A 21,407-nucleotide genomic window follows, 5' to 3' on the forward strand; every position below is an offset into this window, starting at 1 on the left:
TAATATAGAAAGAGATGCAGGCTCTTTCAGACTTTTATATAAAAATATTCTATACATTTTAACTGTGTTACACGGCGTATTGAAAGTAGTACAGGGGGTATCATCTCGACCGTACATCATCAAATACAACAGATACACGATGCTATTTTTCTCTATTAAATATGCAAAAATTGTTCAGAATTCTGGCTCAAACGGAAGAGAGATAGGCAGTTTAATCTGTTTTCAGGCTCAATATTTCTGTTGATCAATACTGTAGTTTGCGCTAATGATGGGCTGTATTGTCTTATTATATATTACTTATAATTACGTTACAGTTTTAAGGGTATATCGGGAAATATTTTTCCTGTAGAAATCATGTACTGAGAATCATTTTGTTTCTTTAAAATATTAAGTGAGATTATTTTGATCGATACGATTGACCGTTCACTAAAATTTTGGAATTGGAATGAACGAATTATCGATTTCTTGATTAACCCCGACGGAATCGCGAAATCAAACAAATGAAAACAGTGAAAGGACTAAAAGAGTCGCGTGAGGGCGCCAGCGTGTCGATGTCAACTCGGAAGGTCACGATAAACTTGCGTCGAACAGATGAAATGGCACAGTGGCATACACATACGTGCATCACATGACGATGAGTAGCAGTCCAGGGGAAACTCCCGAACAATACGTCCGGTTTTAAAGTCCAGGCTCATCATGGCAGGAAAACAGCTACATTTCATGTCATTAGCCATCACATTTTGGCTGGCACAACTCTGCGAAGCTAGTGTGAACGACAGGCCGATTATTGGTAAAGATGTTGTATCCACAGTCTCCACCACCGAATCCGTGTGTCGTATACAATTCCCAGCATTGAGTGTCACGCACTGGCATTGCAAACTTTCACTCAATCAGTTTCACTTTGCTTTCAGGTGTGATGTGTCACCATACAGATCCCGAGAAGGCGGCATACGGAAATTCGTACATTTCAGCTGGCTACGTGAAATTCCTTGAATCGGCCGGAGCAAGAGTTGTACCGGTTCGTGTTAACCAAACCGATGAATATTATCAACACTTATTTGAATCACTAAATGGGTAAGAAAACATATTTACACAAGCTGGTGAAAAAAATGTCGATACGCTGTCCCGACCGAGAAAAAAAACAATCGTCCAACCTTGCTTTTTCACCTTACCCTTGGGGACAAGTGCCTGGCATAGTATATATTGTAGTATCAGGACATTAATCTATAAACGTTTCCATTTTCAAAGCTATTTTTCCCTTGATGACAGGGATGGCCTAGTTCCAGCTTGTGGGTAGTAATCAGTGGAATATCTACTGCTGCTTAGGTTCTTTTGAACATTTCCTGCTTACCAACCACACAATATTTTTTCGACGATTGTTGAAACGATCACAGACAAGGAGAAAAACGATAGAGTATTGACAGCTTTTTCATGCTAGGAATAAAGTTGACCAAACAAAAAGTTTGTCTAGTTTGCCGTCAAAATCTAACACGTAAACAGTCTGTTTTTGATGTACTTGTTGAAATTTCATTTTCCTTAATGTGTAAGGGAGAAGTGTAATAATTTTATTAGAAATAAGCAAAATCAGTTCCTTATTGTGGACAATTTAATAGAGTTGAAGTATAACCTACAAATTGAATTGCTTCCTGCTATATAAAAACATAGGCAGTGTAGTGGGAAGAGTAGGCTGCTCCACTGTCTGTGATAAAACTTGATAAAAGTTGGAATGTAACCCATAAATGGAATGAATTCCTGCAGTATAAAACTTAATAAATGTGGAGTATAATTCACATAAAAGTGTCTGGGGGTATAAAACACAATGGCATGATTGAAACCTTAAAGTTTGAAAGAAATTTAAAAAAATAGATATCAAGTAAGTTGTCATAAATCTCAAGTTACAACTATTTCTTAGTGGAGTAAAGTTTTCTACATACCGCTATTTGTATTTTTAGTATGCGCCCTACAGGACAAGATTCACAATCTTCAACAACCCTTTGCTTGTCTTTAGCTTTCTGCAGACTAATATGGAAACCTTCAGATAAAAAGTCTAGTTTTAACCATCTTGGTTTGAAGGTTGAAAATTGAATCTGATCAAACAGTCGTACAATATAATGTTGGCCATATAGAATTTAAAACATTTGCTGTTAATAGTGGGCAATTTACATTACTTTCTCTCGAAACTGAAACTGCACTCAGTTTGACCCATGATTTTTATTCTTATTTGTGAGAGAAAACAGTTTGACATTTCTGTTGGGAAAAGAAGAACAGATTTTTAAAACTTTCTTTTTCAAAGTGTACAGTGCCTTAAAGTGAAACTGGCTGTGACCCTATGGGTATTACTGGACCATCAAAGCTTTGGAGGTGGTGGGCCGGGCGTGGAGGATTAGATTGTTATTTTGCCATGCAACACTGACCTGGCCTGTGGCTGATTATCATTGTTTTTCCATACAGTTTTCTGTACAATTTTGTTAACCAGATAATTTCTATAGTTTGTTGGCAACAATTTTTAGCCTGAATGTTTTTCCTACCTCTCTTTGACCACGATTAAATAGTTCCACCAATGCACAGAGTAATTGGCAAATATAAAGTCAACTATGTTCAATGTCTGCTTTCAGATTGCAGGTCGAAGGTCATCACTTGTGCATTTCTCATTTTTTCCATGTATGAACAATTACTTTAACATCAGCACAGTGACCATTAGCAGTTTCTACTCAGAGTCAGTGTTACAGCAGGTTTTGACCTCAGTGTAATGAAAGCCATCCTTTCTATTCTTTTCGTGAAAATACCTTTGATCCCTTTTACTACCATGGTTTGGCCTAAAGCCATTGCTAACAATGGTGAGTGTAGACCTATTTACAGGGTATTTGGGGGGAACAGGTTGAAATTGTAAACACTCAGGAGTGAGAGGAATTCTTCATCTTCTTCTTACTTCTATAAGGGTATTGTTCACTGGAGGTGATGTCGACCTCAAGACTTCTGGCTATGCCAAGGCTGGGAAGATATTTTATGATCTGGCAGTGAAGGTAAGAGACAATCAATGCTGCCCTCAGTTGCTCCTTTGTACGTGTACATGTGTACTGTATTTTAGTATGTGGTATGGAAGACAATGGCAGTGAAGAAAGTACATTGAAGTTTGATGTTTGGAGAATCCCCCAGCTTAATGATGACCTATGAATGTATAAACATGATCTATTACAATTAATCTGTAAAAGAGAAACTTTATAACAGTTTTCCAACAGCAATGTGAAACCAGTACTAGTGAAATCTGTGTAAATTAAGAACCTCCCCACAAAGTATAATGTTGTTCTACCAAATAATTCTTTGTTGAAGTGATATATGTACTGCTGTAGATCATAAGTATCAATTGTCATTTGCCAAGTGACAGAAATCATAAAGCAGTGTCATTTGCTTTTCCTGCAAAATGCTTTGTCAGTCATATTGACTGTTCAGGTTATCCCTTTACTACCAGCTTGTAATGGTACTTTTTATATTATCTTTCATATCTCTTGGTTCACACAAAATTCAATATTAAGACTAGGCCAGAACTGAAATAATTCCTGTCGGGCAATAGATTTTGTTGTCATCCACCTCTGCACTTCATCATGTAAGTGCGTGCCTCTCTCAGGGTGAACACAGTTACCAAGGTAACAGGGCATGTGACCTTTGACTTCTATGAACCGAAAATAATGATAGCAATGTGTCTTAACTGGGACCAGGGCAAGTTTAAAATATGTTCTGGTACCAACTAAGACCAGGGCTGGTGTAACACATTGAAGCACATGCACTAGCCTGAAGATTTGGTCAAACTTATAGATCCCTTTCACACCCGGACCAAATTACCGGTAGTCAAAGTCTGGCGTGACAAAGCATATCCACATTGATCATTTTGAGTAGATTTAAACCAACACCTACTCTAGTCCTGGACAAAATTCAGTCCAGATTGAAGTTTAGTCACAAACACCAGGATGCATGAGAAATTTATCTGCTCTATAATTTTAGCAGTTTCATCATTAAATGAAAGAACAGCTTTACAGAACTCATTTTGATTTCTATTTGCAGGCCTTTGATAACGGGGACTTGTTTCCAATGTGGGGTACCTGCCTTGGTTTTCAACTTTTCACAGCTCTAACAAGTGGCAAAGATTTACTGACTGACACAGATGCTGTCCACGTGTCCTATCCTCTGAATTTCCAAAAAGGTTTGCTATCAATATCCTTCTTTGCCAGAACAGATGAGAAAGTTAGAAGGTAGAGCCTTCAACATATTTTCAGTTGTGATTTTGCCCATCATGCAAATCTTTACTTATTTATATGACAAGTTATATGTCAAAATTCGCTGATGAAGAAACTATCTGATGTTTATGCATTATTATACCCTAAGATCTTCACATTCCTGAGAACTTCACATTGCTGAGAGTTTCACATTTAATCTTGTGGTCTCGATTTTACATAATCAAGGTTATGAATCAAGTCGAATGTTTATGAAATCCGAAGAGTCGGAGCACATCACCGGAATTCTGTCAACTCAGAATGTCACATTTAACTCTCACCATTTTGGCATCACTCCTCAGGTCAGTTTCTGTCTTCTTTACCTTTTCACAAATCAAACTTTTCATACACAACCAGTGTCATGAAAATCCAACGTAAATTCAATTATCACAGTGCTATCAAAGTTTTTGTATAAATAAAAGCTATCTTTTTGCAACTGCTGTCATAGAAAAGCTCATTCTTATTTCTGTTTTTAAAATTTTTAAATGATATCATCACTTCAAAATGATAATACATATCCGATATGACATATTAATGAGTTTGACCAGGGGATAACGAATGCTACAGAATATAATTTCAACTCCTTTGAGCTTGCAATCACTATGGTTTGACTCTAAGCATTTTAGCAGACAAAATATCAATTCATATTTGTCTCAACAGACCTTCCATAATAATGTTGATCTGAGGAACTTCTACAAGGTCTTGTCAACAAACTATGATCAGAAGGGTAAAGAGTTTGTGTCAGTGATTGAAGGTAAGAAATACAATATTTTCTGTGCTTTCAAAGGAGGAAACAACTGTCTTTTAATTTTTATAATCTATCCCTTTCATATTTTGTAGTTTTCATCAGGCACTTTGTGTATATTCCTCGCATTTCCTTCTTTTATGGGCTGACTTGGGTGTTTTCACACCACAACCCTATAAAACTCTTGTTGTGAAGAAAATTTACTTGGATCATGAAGTAACAAGTTGCAGTAGCAAGAAATCTGTTATAGATACACAATAAAAATTGTCTCCACATTTGCATATGAATGGGAACAGGAAAGCTCTGATGACTGTTGTTTCAACAGTTAGACTAACTGTGGTGTTTATTTTATCTGAATCATCTGTACCTTCACTATTAACCCTTTGAGTGCTGTAATTTTTCCCGCCAAAATTTGTGCAAAATTTTTGTACTAATTTTTGAAAATTTTCATGTAATTCTCTTCATAATTTTGAACCAAGTGGATGTCACTTTCGATTGCATCTGTTTTTAGTCCCCACGGACACCGTCCGGGGGGACTTATAGGTTTGGTCATGTCCGTGCGTGCGTCTGTGCGTGCGTCCGTCTGTGCGTGCGTGCGTCCGTCCGTCCGTTCACGCAGATATCTCAGAGACGCCTGTAGCGATTTGATTCAAACTTGGTACAAGGATTATCATCTATGCCATACATATGCACGTCGATTTGTTTTACGATCCGATTCAAAATGGCTGTCTGGCAGCCATTTTGTTTCCTGTATTTGATGACGGTGCGTATGTTCACGCAAATTTCTCAGGATTCTAAGAGCGATTCCATTCAAACTTGGTACACAGATTACTCTATATGTTATACATATGCACATTGATTTTAGTTTGATCTGGTCTAAAATGGCTGCGTGGCGGCCATTTTGTTTCCTATATTTTACGACTGTACGTTTGTTCACGTAAATTTCTCAGAGATGCCGGGCGCGATTGCATTGAAAGTTAGTACCTATATTAATCCTTATCACATATATATGCACGCCGATTTTTGTAATGATTCGATCATAAATGGCTGTGTGACGGCCGTTTTCTTTCCTGTATTTGATATCCATCCACAGGGGTCCCAGGTATGATCCACAGGGGTTCCAGGATGAAATTAATACTAATGCTGTGTCTATGCATAGGGGCTCATGAATGCAGATATCTGAGATATTCCTGTGCCAATTCCTTTTAAACTTGGTACAAGGATACTACACTATGGCATTCACATGCAGGTCTATTTATATTGGTATGGCATGCATAATTAGGTCTAATTTGCATAATTCAAGATTAGAGCGCTGTTTCTGGTACATCTGTACCAAATTTGATGAAACTTTGTGCAGATGGTTTTAGTCCCCACAGACACCATCCGGGGGGACTTATAGGTCATGTCCGTGCGTGCGTGCGTGCGTGCGTGCGTCTGTTCACGCAGACATCTCAGAGATGCCTGGAGCGATTTCATTCAAACTTGTCACAAGGATTACTTCATATGTCATACAGATGCATGTCAATTTGTTTTGTGGTACGATCCAATATGGCTGTCGTGTGGCCATTTTATTACGATTTTTTTCATGTATAGAGCCATTACTCAGGCATGTTTCAACCGATTTTATTCAAAGTTGGTACAAGGACATATACCGATGACATAAATATGCACACCAATTTGTTTGTGATGCAATCCAATATGGCTGCCTTACAGCCATTTTTTTTTAATTTTTTTCATGTACAGAGCCATAACTCAGGCATATCTCAACCGATTTTATTCAAAGCTGGTACAAGGACATTGACCTATGTCATACATATGCATGTCAATTTGTTTTGTGATACAATCCAATATGGCTGCTAGGCGGCCATTTTATTACAATTTTTTCATGTACGGAGCCATTACTCAGGCATGTTTCAACAGATTTTATTCAAAGTTGGTACAAGGACATTGACCTATGTCATACATATGCACATTGATTTGTTTTGTGATACGATCCAATAAGGCCGCCATGTGGCCATTTTATTACGATTTTTTCATGTCCTGAACTACAGCTCAGACATGTATCAAGCGAATTTATTCAAAAGTATTTTTATCACAGACCTAATGAAGAGGACTCTATCCTCTCTGAGGACCTGTAATCAAAGTACCCATTAACAAGTGGGGACTGTGTCATCAACGATGACTTGTTGATCAAAATTTTTGGGAAAATCTGAAAAATCGGGGTCTGTATCTAAGTGAACAATAGTGTCTGCGATGGTAATTTAAAAAAAAGAGACAAAAATTGACTTTGCGCTCAAAGTGTTAATCTGCTGAATACCTATTTGTTGTTACCTCTGAATTGAAGATTTTCTCATATCCTCTCTCCTCTCTTTTTTGATTCCGTCCATAACAGGTTTCAAGTATCCGTTCTATGCAACTCAATGGCACCCTGAAATCAATCCCTTCGAATTTTCACCAAGACTCGGCGTCAATGCCAACCACTCCGAGGATGCTGTCAAAGTCACTCAATACATGGCAAATTTCTTTGTTGGTGAAGGTAAATTCTAGTAAAAAATCTATTTTCTTTCAGCGATAATAAACAATATGCTTGGTTTACAGTCAGATGCTGGCAAAGTTATCTGGCCATTCAGTTACTATGGCTAGCTATTTTCACATGATATTTAGTGTTTAACCATAAGTGGGAATATACACCCTTTTCGTGGTCATCTATCGATCACAATTTTCCTTCCACTGCAACAAATGTTTAACATCCTGATAAAGAGCAGAAGTAACAAAAATTGACATCTGGACTTTTTCCCATGAATTTTTCAGCTCGCAAGAGTTCTCACCACTTCAAAGACAAAGCGGAAGAATCATCAGCTCTGATTTACAACTACACACCAGTTTACACGGGCAACTTCACTGCTTATGAACAGTGTTACTTCTTTGACTGATGTCAAGACATTCACGGCGAGAGACATTTCCATACTTTCATCAAAAGACAAAGTGCTTGCTTAGTTTTTTTGGACACCATGGGCTGAAGACCAGAAGAGTGTTCAATGTCGCCACAATGTCTGTTTGTCTGTCCGTAGACAGATTTTGTTCCATCAGTCTGAATGTCATACATAATCATATTAGCAAGAAGAATAAAAATCTTTATTAATATTGTATTCTAATACAGATTGATACTAAACAGGCCTTACTGCATTATGAACTTCTGATTCTCATCATTTCAAATTTATTGACAGCAAAGCATTTGAGCAGTTTCTGAAAATTAAAGAAAAATGCCAAATATTCTGAAAATTGCAACAGATAGCCCATTTCAACTTGTTTGTGTTCAGTTTTGGTTAAATAATTACAAGGCTCCTATATTCTAAATTCCAAAGCAACAGGAGGAGTGCACTTCATGGAAAAAAAATTTTTGACTAAAGATGACAAAATTATCCTATGGAAAAACTGCTCCCGAAATACAATCTTGGTAACATCATTATGATTTCCATAAATGTGACGTATGTTATCCCAGGGACCCCTGAGAGATATCTTTCTCAGGAGTTCTTAAAAAATAAATTTTGAATAAAAAAATAACAAAAATGAAAGTACAATATTGCTGTTCAGAGATACGTTATCACATCTCATGAATATTCATACTGATGTCATTTGTGAACAAATGCTGATAAACAACATCGACATGACACAAGTTTAATGTGACGTATGTTATCCCAGGGACCCCTGAGAGATATCTTTCTCAGGAGTTCTTAAAAAATAAATTTTGAATAAAAAAATAACAAAAATGAAAGTACAATATTGCTGTTCAGAGATACGTTATCACATCTCATGAATATTCATACTGATGTCATTTGTGAACAAATGCTGATAAACAACATCGACATGACACAAGTTTAATGCTGACAGAGGACGATACCCCGGATACAAAATTACTTTACTTGTCTTTAGTGAAACATTAAAATCGACAGTTGAAGACGGCTGAAGTGATGCGCCTTGAAAGTGGAAGACAACCTTTTGCTCAAACTTTCCTCAATGAAACTTTCACCCATTCTCTCACCAAATCATCAATAAAAATCGGGATCACTGTGCAAAGTTTGGAACCAGCAAAACAAATTTGTAACCCAACATTTTGTGATATTTGAAATTCAAAATGGCCACCATTCCTGTGTTTGGGAAAAATAAAATTTTAGGTTTTCAGAAAAGAATCAGAAAAGAATTGTAAAAGTTTGAGAGTTCGACTAATTCTCCGAGGTGCATTTTAAATAAAATAAGTGGCAACAAACGTGAGTTGGTGGAAAGGTCATATATCTGTCATTTTGCTTGTTCAGCTTCATTACAGCCATACATACAATGTAAAAGTGACATTATCGTCTGCCAGCTGGTCAACCTTGTCTCATTTAGTCTTTCTGTGTACCCCTTACTTAATTCTATATTTACAATACATCATGATAACATGCAATCAGTGCCAATCTGTGAATAAAAGGCTGTAATTACAGTTGTAAACTCTCTCCTCATCTCAAGAATTAATTCAAGTGTAATTTAATTAAATCGTCACTCTTTTATCCAGGGATTGTGTAATCAGTTTGATTTGCAACAGGAATAGTGTCATTCAGTGAGGCTGGTGAATTGTCGCCGAGTTATACTAATACTAAATATGTTTTATCTTAGGCTATTGTTGTCAAGCAGTGAACTAGTGTTATGCCATTTCTTGTCAGAATGGTTTTTGTTTTCTACAACTTTTATTTGACATTTAACCCTTTGAGTGCTGTAATCTCTCCTACCAAAATTTTAGTGCAACATTTTTGGACACCGTGGTGCGAAGCACCAAAGGTGTCCTATGTCGCCACAATGTCTGTGTGTGTGTCCGTCTGTCCGTCCGTCCGTCCGTCCGTCTGTCCGTCCGTCTGTCCGTCTGTCCGTCCGTCCGTCCGTCCGTAGACAGATTTTGTTCCACTCATAACTTAAGAACCCTTAGTCCAATGTCATGCAATTTGGTATGTGGTATTATCATGATGAGACTTAGATCTGATTAGATTTTGGTGGGTGTGGCTTATTAATTAATTGCTCATTTGCATATTTTATGACTTTTTTCGTTCACGCAGATATCTCAGAGACGCCTGGAGCGATTTCGTTCAAACTTGGTAAAAGGATAGTACTCTACCTCATACAGATGCACGTTGATTTGTTTCACAATGCGATCAAATTTGGCCGTGTTAGAGGACTTTTTAGTTTTCACCTCCATAGACTCCCATGTATAAGGCAGTCCATAGACTCCAATGTTTAAGGCAGTCCATAGACTCTCATGTATAAGGCAGTCCATAGACTCCCATGTATAAGGAAGTCCATAGACTCCCATGTATAAGGCAGTCCATAGACTCCATGTATAAGGCAGTCCATAGACTCCCATGTATAGGCAGTCCATAGACTCCCATGTATAAGGCCAAGAAAAATAAAAATTTAGTTTCTCATCGTATTCATATTGCAAAAAGGATGCAGTGACACAGTTTTTAGTCCCCACAGATAAAGTCCAGGGGGCTCATAGATTGGGTCATGTCAGTCCATTAGTCCATCCATGTGAGTCCATCCGTTCACGCAGATATCTCAGACGCTTTGACAAAATGTCACGTGACCTTTGACCTCAAATATACATATTTGTCCATAACTCGGTAACCACAAGTGCTAAACCTTTCATATATGGTATGATGGGACACCCTATGATGCCACATATTGTACCTCATTAATTATGTGCATATCTAATTTTGAGCAAGCCAATAGAGCTAGAGGTCTGATTTTTGGTATATATGGATAACTTAGCAATACAACTTTTTTGACAAAATGTCATGTGACCTTGGTGACCTTTGACCTCAAATATACATATTTGTCCATAACTCAGTAATCACTAATGCTACACCCTTCATATTTGGTATGATGGGACACCTTATGATGCCACATATTGTTCCTCATTAATTATGTGCATATCTAATTTTGAGCGAGCCAATAGAGCCAGAGGTCTGATTTTTGGTATGTACGGATAACTTAGCAATGCTATTTTTTTGACAAAATGTCACGTGACCTCGATTACCTTTGACCTCAAATATACATATTTGTCCATAACTCAGTAACCACAAGTGCTACACCCTTCATATTTGGTATGATGGGACACCTTATGACGCCACATATTGTACCTCATTAATAATGCACATATCTAATTTTGAGCGAGCCAATAGAGCTAGAGGTCTGATTTTTGGTATATAGGGATAACTTAGCAATACAATTATTTTGACAAAATGTCACGTGACCTCGGTGACCTTTGACCTCAAATATACATATTTGTCCATAACTCAGTAACCACAAGTGCTAAACCTTTCATATATGGTATGATGGGACACCCTATGATGCCACATATTGTACCTCATTAATTATGTGCATATCTAATTTTGAGCAAGCCAATAGAGCTAGAGGTCTGATTTTTGGTATATATGGATAACTTAGCAATACAATTTTTTTGACAAAATGTCATGTGACCTTGGTGACCTTTGACCTCAAATATACATATTTGTCCATAACTCAGTAATCACTAATGCTACACCCTTCATATTTGGTATGATGGGACACCCTATGATGCCACATATTGTTCCTCATTAATTATGTGCATATCTAATTTTGAGCGAGCCAATAGAGCCAGAGGTCTGATTTTTGGTATGTACGGATAACTTAGCAATGCTATTTTTTTGACAAAATGTCACGTGACCTCAATTACCTTTGACCTCAAATATACATATTTGTGCATAACTCAGTAACCACAAGTGCTACACTCTTCATATTTGGTATGATGGGACACCTTATGACGCCACATATTGTACCTCATTAATAATGCACATATCTAATTTTGAGCGAGCCAATAGAGCTAGAGGTCTGATTTTTGGTATATAGGGATAACTTAGCAATACAATTATTTTGACAAAATGTCACGTGACCTCAGTGACCTTTGACCTCAAATATACATATTTGTCCAAAACTCAGTAACCACAAGTGCTACACCCTTCATATTTGGTATGATGGGACACCTTATGACGCCACATATTGTACCTCATTAACTATGCACATATCTAATTTTGAGCGAGCCAATAGAGCTAGAGGTCTGATTTTTGGTATGTAGGGATAACTTAGCAATACAATTTTTTTGGAAAAATGTCACGTGACCTCAATGACCTTTGACCTCAAATATACATATTTGTCCATAACTCAGGAACCACAAGTGCTACACCCTTCATATTTGGTATGATGGGACACCTTATGACGCCACATATTGTACCTCATTAATTATGTGCATATCTAATTTTGAGCAAGCCAATAGAGGTAAATGTATGATTTTTAGTATATAGGGACAGACTATAGGATAGAAATTTTAGACAAAATGTCATGTGACCTCGATAACCTTTTACCTAAAATACACGATTATGTCAATAAATAAGTAACCACAAGTGCTATGTCCTTTATATTTAGTAGGATGGGAGACCTTATGACAACACATGCTTTACCTCGTTAATTATGCCCATATATAATTGTGGGCAAACTAATAGAGCTAGAGGTCTGAATTTTGGCATATATGGATTAATTAGCAATACAATGGGGTTTTTTTTTTAAATGTCACGTGACCTTGATGACCTTTGACCTTGAATATGCATATATATGCATAACTCAGTAACCACAAGTTCTTTACGCTTCAATTTTGATAGGATAGTAGACCTTAAGATGTCACATCTTGTACCTCATTTATTATGCACATATGTATTTCTTGGCTGGCCAAAACAGCTAGAGGTCTGATCTTTTTTCCCGATTTAGAACCATAACTTAGACATGCCTCTTGTTTCAAATTGGGAACAATGACATAGACCTTTGTGTCCATAGATCTGAACATATACACTCCAGTGATACTTCTTAATGACCTCATTTCCCTGCCCCATCAAGACTAATACTCCTATTACAAGTGGGGACTATGTCATTGTCAATGACTTGTTACTTCTAGAATATACAGAATATTATCTCACATAGTGAGTGTCTGAATATTATTCTGAATTGTATTCCAAAGCACATTCTGAAAGGACTCTTCTGGAATATACAGAATATTATCTCACATAGTGAGTGTCTGAATGTTATTCTGAATTGTATTCCAAAGCACATTCTGAAAGTAACTCTTCTGAAAATTTCACATTCTTTGCCACTGCACCATCTCCCTAATACATACTGATGACCCACGGTGTCCACTCAAGTCTCACTTTGATTACCAAATTGTATGAATTTTGCTGTAGTTCTTTTGAAAATTTTGGACCAAATGGATAACACTTTACACAGACTCCAGTTTTGGGTACAAAATTGTGGGAAAATTTTGAAAAAAAGTGTTTGGACCTGAAAAAATATTGTCTGGGTTACATTTTATAAAGGTGACAAAAATTGACTTTGGCACTCAAAGGGTTAAGTAAAAAATTTGAAAGACATTCAAAGTTTTCATGATCTTCCCTTATCATGCATTGCTTATATGATTTTTCTGATAGAAAGTATCATGTTGCTTGAGTAAAACTTATAGTTTGGCAAGATAAAGCTGCTGCTCCAAAAAGGGATCCTCTAAGCCCAGCTCCCACATCTTTGTCTTGCCAAACTATATACTCAAATGAATACAGTAAATAAGGTGACAAATTCATTCAGATTTCACATTGCTGTAATGTTTTATTGAATAAAAGTGTACATGCATTTCCTCCATGTCAAAGCAACCAAACTTTCCAAGATCAAACAGTCAGTGTTCAGTGTATCATCCAGAATGTCATCAACAAGGCGGGTTTTCCCCCTTTACCAGAAAATTTCGGGAGGATTTCACCAGTTCATGTGTTCTACTTGTATCTCTACAATGTAACTGGCACCATTTCATGAGGGGCTGGACCCCCCTTGACAAATTACAAGGGGTGCCAACATGTCAACAGAGGGGGAATCCCCCATCCCCCGTTCTAGATGAAACACTGTGTGTTGAGTTAAACAACAATGGAATCCACAACAGTCAAAAGTCAAAACTCTTGAGAGAGGAAAAACTAATTGTTTCAAACATTGAAATTGCTATGAAAGTCCAGAGGTTACATGTTGATGACTACTGTAATGAATGAATAATTGTAATATTAAAGAGGCACTCCCACTTGGTAACATTTTTAAAACACATTTTTTAAATGCCAACGGTCGACATTTGACGTGGCGACTCCACGCGGATCGCGAGATATCGATAAAAACATGTCATTTCCGAAGCGTATTTTCACATCCCGAAGTTTTACGATTGTTTCTGGTTATGACCCGAAATCCCCCGAAAGTGTGTTGTTGTGCTGATTGACGATATTCTAAGGAGTCCAAAAACGTTCGAATGACGCAATTAAATTACCTCCTACTGCGATGACTTTATACATCATTATCAATGCCTTTACCTCTGGTAATTCTTGTTTAAAACTTCTCCTTAGTTTTTGTCGTTTTCATTATTCTAAATCAGTTGTATTAAATTTTTAAACAATACCACATAGATATCAGTTTTTACGTGTAAAATATTAGTTGCCTCGATGATGACTACATTTTGTCGTCTGCCACACAGTTACGCGTGGTTCGATACATAGCGGCTGCCGCGTGTGGTATGCGCGCACACCACGCGGCGGCCACTATGCATACTATGTATCAACCGCACCTATCTGTGCTAGTCACCTATGCGAATTCTGGTGGAATCAGCAAACTTTGTTTTTCGTTTTTTTGCCGAGTCAGTAAGACTCAGCTTTCTCCCCTGGGACATGACCGCTCACCGACGCGAGTGGTACTGCTGTGGCGTACAGCAGCGTCAGCGTAGACTCGTACTCCATAGTTTAGTTGACAATGGCCCCAGTGCCGAACGTTCTATGTTCGGAAGCTGAATTCAGGTGGGCCACCGGAATTCAAACTTTAACTTTTTTAGTCCCCACGGACACCGTCCGGGGGGACTTATAGGTTTGGTCATGTCCGTCCGTCCGTCCGTCCGTGCGTCCGTCCGTTCACGCAGATATCTCAGAGACGCCTGGAGCGATTTCGTTTAAACTTGGTACAAGGATAGTACCATACCTCATACAGATGCACGTCGATTTGTTTCACAATGCGATCAAATTTGGCCGTGGTAGAGGACTTTTTAGTTTTCACCTCCATAGACTCCCATGTATAAGGCAGACCATAGACTCCCATGTATAAGGCAGACCATAGACTCCCATGTATAAGGCAGTCCATAGACTCCCCATGTATAAGGCAGACCATAGACTCCCATGTATAAGGCAGTCCATAGACTCCCATGTATAAGGAAGTCCATAGACTCCCATGTATTTATAAGGCAGTCCATAGACTCCCATGTATAAGCCAGTACATAGGCTCCCATGTATAAGCCAGTACATAGGCTCCCATGTATAAGGCCAAGATAAATAAAAATTTAGTTTCTCATCGTATTCATATTGCAAAAAGGATGCAGTGACACAGTTTTTAGTCCCCACAGATAAGTCCAGGGGGCTCATAGATTGGGTCATGTCAGTCCGTGAGTCCATCCGTTCACGCAGATATCTCAGACACTTTGACAAAATGTCATGTGACCTTGGTGACCTTTGACCTCGAATATACATATTTGTTCATAACTCAGTAACCACAAGTGGTAAACCTTTCATATATGGTATGATGGGACACCCTATGACGCCACATATTGTACTCCATTAATTATGTGCATATCTAATTTTGAGCGAGCCAATAGAGCTAGAGGTCTGATTTTTGGTATATATGGATAACTTAGCAATACAATTTTTTTGACAAAATGTCATGTGACCTTGGTGACCTTTAACCTCAATATACATATTTGTCCATAACTCAGTAATCACTAATGCTACACCCTTCATATTTGGTATGATGGGACACCTTATGACACCACATATTGTACCTCATTAATTATGTGCATATCTAATTTTGAGCGAGCCAATAGAGCCAGAGGTCTGATTTTTGGTATGTAGGGATAACTTAGCAATACAATTTTTTTGACAAAATGTCAAGTGATCTCAATGACCTTTGACCTCAAATATACATATTTGTGCATAACTCAGTAACCACAAGTGCTACACTCTTCATATTTGGTATGATGGGACACCTTATGACGCCACATATTGTACCTCATTAATTATGCGCATATGTAATTTTGAGCGAGCCAAAAGAGCTAGAGGTGTGATTTTTGGTATATAGGGATAACTTAGCAATACAATTATTTTGAAAAAATGTAATGTGACCTCAATGACCTTTGACCTCAAATATACATATTTGTCCAAAACTCAGTAACCACAAATGCTACACCCTTCATATTTGGTATGATGGGACACCTTATGACGCCACATATTGTACCTCATTAATTATGCACATATCTAATTTTGAGTGAGCGAATAGAGCTAGAGGTCTGATTTTTGGTATATAGGGATAACTTAGCAATACAATTTTTTTGACAAAATGTCACGTGACCTTGGTGACCTTTGACCTCAAATATACATATTTGTCCATAACTCAGTAACCACAAGTGCTACACCCTTCATATATGGTATGATGGGACACCTTATGACGCCACATATTGTTCCTCATTAATTATGTGCATATCTAATTTTGAGCGAGCCAATAGAGCTAGAGGTCTGATTTTTGGTATGTAGGGATAACTTAGCAATACAATTTTTTTGACAAAATGTCACGTGACCTCGGTGACCTTTGACCCCAAATATACATATTTGTCCATAACTCAGGAACCACAAGTGCTTGATATTTGTATGATGGGACACCTTATGATGCCACATATTGTACCTCATTCATTATGTGCATATCTAATTTTGAACAAGCCAATAGAGGTAAATGTATGATTTTTAGTATATAGGGATAGACTATAGGATAGAAATTTTTTGACAAAATGTCATGTGACCTCGATAACCTTTTACCTAAAATACACGATTATGTCAATAAATAAGTAACCACAAGTGTTATGTCCTTTATATTTAGTAGGATGGGAGACCTTATGACAACACATGCTTTACCTCGTTAATTATGCCCATATATAATTGTGGGCAAGCCAATAGAGCTAGAGGTCTGAATTTTGGCATATATGGATTAATTAGCAATACAATGTTTTTTTTCAAAATGTCACGTGACCTTGATGACCTTTGACCTTGAATATGCATATATATGCATAACTCAGTAATCACAAGTTCTTTACGCTTCAATTTTGATAGGATAATAGACCTTAAGATGTCACATCTTGTACCTCATTTATTATGCACATATGTATTTCTTGGCTGGCCAATACAGCTAGAGGTTTGATCTTTTTTCCCGATTTAGAACCATAACTTAGACATGCCTCTTGTTTCAAATTGGGAACAATGACATAGACCTACGTGTCCATAGATCTGAACATATACACTTTAGTGATACTTCTTAATGACCTCATTTCCCTGCCCCCTCAAGACTAATACTCCTATTACAAGTGGGGACTATGTCATTGTCAATGACTTGTTAATGACATGTTTTTATCAATATCTCGCGATCCGCGCGCAGTCGCAATGTCAAATATTGACCGTAGGCATTAAAAAAATGTGTTTTAAAAATGTTACCAAGCAGGAGTGCCTCTTTAATAAATCATGAAATATTTGATGTTTCCAGATTTTTTTTGTATATGTTACTTTTTGCGTCATCTTAGATTCGTCACACAGACGCATGCAGACAAACATAGATACCTGCGACACAAACATATACACTGTATACTTACAAACATATATTCATACAAGCATATGCATATGTATAAGATGAACAAGTTACTTTTGTGGACAGTCCATATACTGACCTTTAAAAAGCCCTCTGTAGGGTTCATGTAAAAACTACATACAAGCTCTATTGAACTGGACCCCTATATATGGTTTGCATGGGAACCCCATACACTCTCAGGTACAATGCAACTTGTGTAGGATTTCTGCATGAACCCCTAGGCTGCAGGGACCCTACACAGGGCTTATCGGACCTAATGTAACATTCTCATCATAGTAACCTTAGGCCTATATTGATCCTACAGAGCTTGAACAATGTTCTCACACGAACCCTAACAATGTGACCTCTAAGTGGCTGTGAAAAAAAATTTGCAAGAACTTGACTTGCTGTGTGTCACTGACATGCATGGCACAAAACAATACAAGGGAGGCTACAAGTCAGTAGTTGTATACATAGCGCCCTCTATTGTTGTATGTCTATTTCCATTATTTATACTCTTCTATGTGTGGGCAAGAAGACAATGAAAACCACAGGGGGCTCGAATGTTTATGTGTGTCTGTGTTTGTTTGTGTGTATGTGTTTGTGTTTGTTTATTGAGTCTCAATATATAGAGGAAGTGAATAAGTCTAACCCTAACCCTAACCCTAACTTAAGCCTAACCCTAACCCCAACCCCAACTTAAGCCTAACCCTAACCCTCGGAAATACATATCAACAAACAAACAAACAAATAAATAAACTGCTCTTTATTGACAAATATTAACAAAACAGCTTTTCGCTGTTATTTTATTAAAATAACAAATAAACAAACACAAACACAGACACAAATAAACATTCGAGCCCCCTGTGTGAAAACAACAATGGCTGCACTGTTCCCCACTGATCGGAGGGAAAGACAATTTATTATTGGTAGGTAGTACTACAGGGGAGACTTGTAGAAAAGATGTACTCAACTATTTTTTCAACCAAAAATACAGGGAAACATGTCATCTCTGTGTAAATTACACGGAGAATTTCTTCACATTAGCAGACTTTTTACAGCCGCATTAGTGAAGCATCAAATTTCAATGCATCAGGCAGGTTTGCCCTGCATCACAAGGCATCAAATCATCTTGGCAGGCACATTGACCCAAGACTGGCATTTTAAAGCTTGTATAAGGTTTGTATATGAAACAAACTTTAGGTCCTATAGGGATCCTACACACAGCCTTCACGACCTGAAGTGTATGTTTCTTCTTATGGGGAAACTCCCACATGTATAGCGAGAGATCCTTGAACTAGCATAGGTTTTATATTTTTGTGTCCAAGTATGGCTCTCATTTTGTACATGTCCCGTTGTGATCTTGGAGTGTTCCACTAAGCAAATGAGCCTAGCCACACGTTTAACTAATTGGCTTTTCCTGTATGTGACCTGATGTGAATTTTCAGAGTTCCATTCCTTGCAAAACTGTTCCCACACACTTTGCAGACAAACGGCTTTTCATTTGTATGTAGTCTCATATGCTGATCAAGAGTTATTTTCACTGTAAAACTTCGTCCACACACTTCACAGACAAATTGCTTTTCATTTGTATGACTCCTCAAGTGGATGTCAAGACTTGTTTTCACTTTAAAACACTTTCCGCACACTTTGCAGATAAATGGCTTTTCATTTGTATGCGTCATCATATGTTTAAAACCTGTTGTCCTTGTATGTGTCCTGAAGTGACGTTTAAGAGTTAAATTGTTGTCGTTGCAGACAAATGGCCTTTCGTTTGTATGTGTCCTGATGTGATTCATGAAAAGTCCATTCTTTAGAAAACCCTTGCCACACTCTTTGGAGACAAATGGCTTTTCATTTGTATGCATCCTGATTTGTCTTTTGAGATATGTTCTACATTTAAAATCCTTACAACAAACTTTGCAGACAAACGGCCTTTCATTTGAATGCGTCATCATATGATATTCGAGAGTTGAATTTTGTGTGAAACTGTTGCAACACACTTTGCAAACAAAGGGTTTTTCATTTGTTTGTGTCCTCAAATGCTCTTTGAGATATCCATTACGTGTAAAACCCTTGTCACACACTTTGCAGACAAATGGTCTTTCATTTGTATGTGTCCTAATGTGAATTTTGAGATCTCCATTACTGAAACCCTTGCCACTCATTTTGCAGACAAATGGTCTTTCATTTATATGTATCCTGATGTGATATTTGAGGGCTCCATTATGTCTATAACCCATGCCACACACTTTGCAGACAAACGGCTTTTTCGTTCGTATGTATCCTGATGTGATATTTAAGTGTTCCACTCTGTGCAAAGTCCTTCCCACATTACAAAATTGCAGTCACGCAGCCATATTGAATTCTATCACAAAACAAATTGACGTGCATATGTATGACATGGGGAGTAATGCTGTACAAAGTTTGAATGAAATCGCTCCAGATATCTCTGAGAAATTTGCATGAACGGACACACAGACATCATATACAAGAAAACAATGATTGTCTTGAGGCCATATTAGATTGTGTCACAAAACAAATTGATTTGCATATGTATTACATAGGGAGAAATTCTGCACCAATCTTGAATGAAAACTCTAGACATCTCTGAGAAATTCGCATGACCCAATGCATGGACATAAAATACTTGAAACAACAACTCTAGACATCTCTGAGAAATTCGCATGACCCAATGCATGGACATAAAATACTGGAAACAACATGGCTGACACATGACCATATTGAATTGTAACACAAAACAAATTGACCTGCATATACATGATATATGGAGTATTCCTTGTACCAAGTTTGAATGAAATTCCCCTGGGCATCTTTGATTCTGAATCGTATTACAAAAAAAATTGACATGCTTATTTATGATATAGGTAATAATTCTTTTACCAAGTTTGAATGAAACTGCTGCAGGCATCTCTTAGAAATTAGCATGAACAGACCCATGGATGGACAAACACACACAAACATGACAAAGACTATAAGTTCCCCTGGACATACGTGTAAGATGAACAAGACACTTGTAAGGACAGTAGATACATTCAGCGACAAAAAGCGCTCTGTAGGGTTCAAATAGAAACTATGCACAATCTCTAGTGGACTGTACCCCAGTATATGGTTCTCATGGGAATCCTACGTACTCTCACACAGTTAGTGAGGCTTAGCCCACAATTCTCCATGATCCGTACACACGGAGATCACTCACTGAACTGAAGCAAATTTCTTCTGTACACAGAACAACTTGGTCCATATTTCAAAATTCTGGCAACATAGTTTTGATAATCATAATTTTCTGATTTCTCACTGTGAATAATGAGAAGAATAACCCCTTTTCTGCGGAGGAGATAGCAATTTTGTAATTTTGTTGACATAGATTTTTGACAGCCATTGACAATATTTCCAAGGAAACTAAGGGAATAAGTTGCATCTGTGTTGGCAAAAGAAAGGGTATTGATTTTTTTTAATGTTCACAACAAAGGAAATTTGCATGTCTGACAGGTGCTATGATGAGACCATCTTAGTTGCTGATAACTTTACCTTGACAAGTTTACTATAGGTAAGCGGACGAGTCGGAGGCGGTTTATGGAATTTAACGGTAC

At 37.5% G+C, this 21,407-nt stretch overlaps 1 protein-coding gene across 1 annotated transcript; it reads left to right on the forward strand.

Annotated features, from left to right (window-relative positions):
* The first annotated feature begins 577 nt into the window (after positions 1-577).
* Positions 578-9,280, forward strand: LOC139151333 (gamma-glutamyl hydrolase-like). Its single transcript, XM_070724038.1, has 8 exons — positions 578-790; positions 912-1,074; positions 2,939-3,023; positions 4,060-4,198; positions 4,458-4,570; positions 4,929-5,022; positions 7,406-7,549; positions 7,825-9,280. Exons 1-8 carry the CDS (start codon positions 697-699, stop codon positions 7,944-7,946), a joined length of 954 nt encoding a protein of 317 aa, XP_070580139.1. The 5' UTR covers positions 578-696; the 3' UTR covers positions 7,947-9,280.
* The last annotated feature ends 12,127 nt before the right edge of the window (positions 9,281-21,407 follow it).

Source organism: Ptychodera flava, chromosome 15, assembly GCF_041260155.1.
Source record: "Ptychodera flava strain L36383 chromosome 15, AS_Pfla_20210202, whole genome shotgun sequence".
In the NCBI taxonomy this organism is placed as follows: Eukaryota; Metazoa; Hemichordata; class Enteropneusta; family Ptychoderidae; genus Ptychodera; species Ptychodera flava.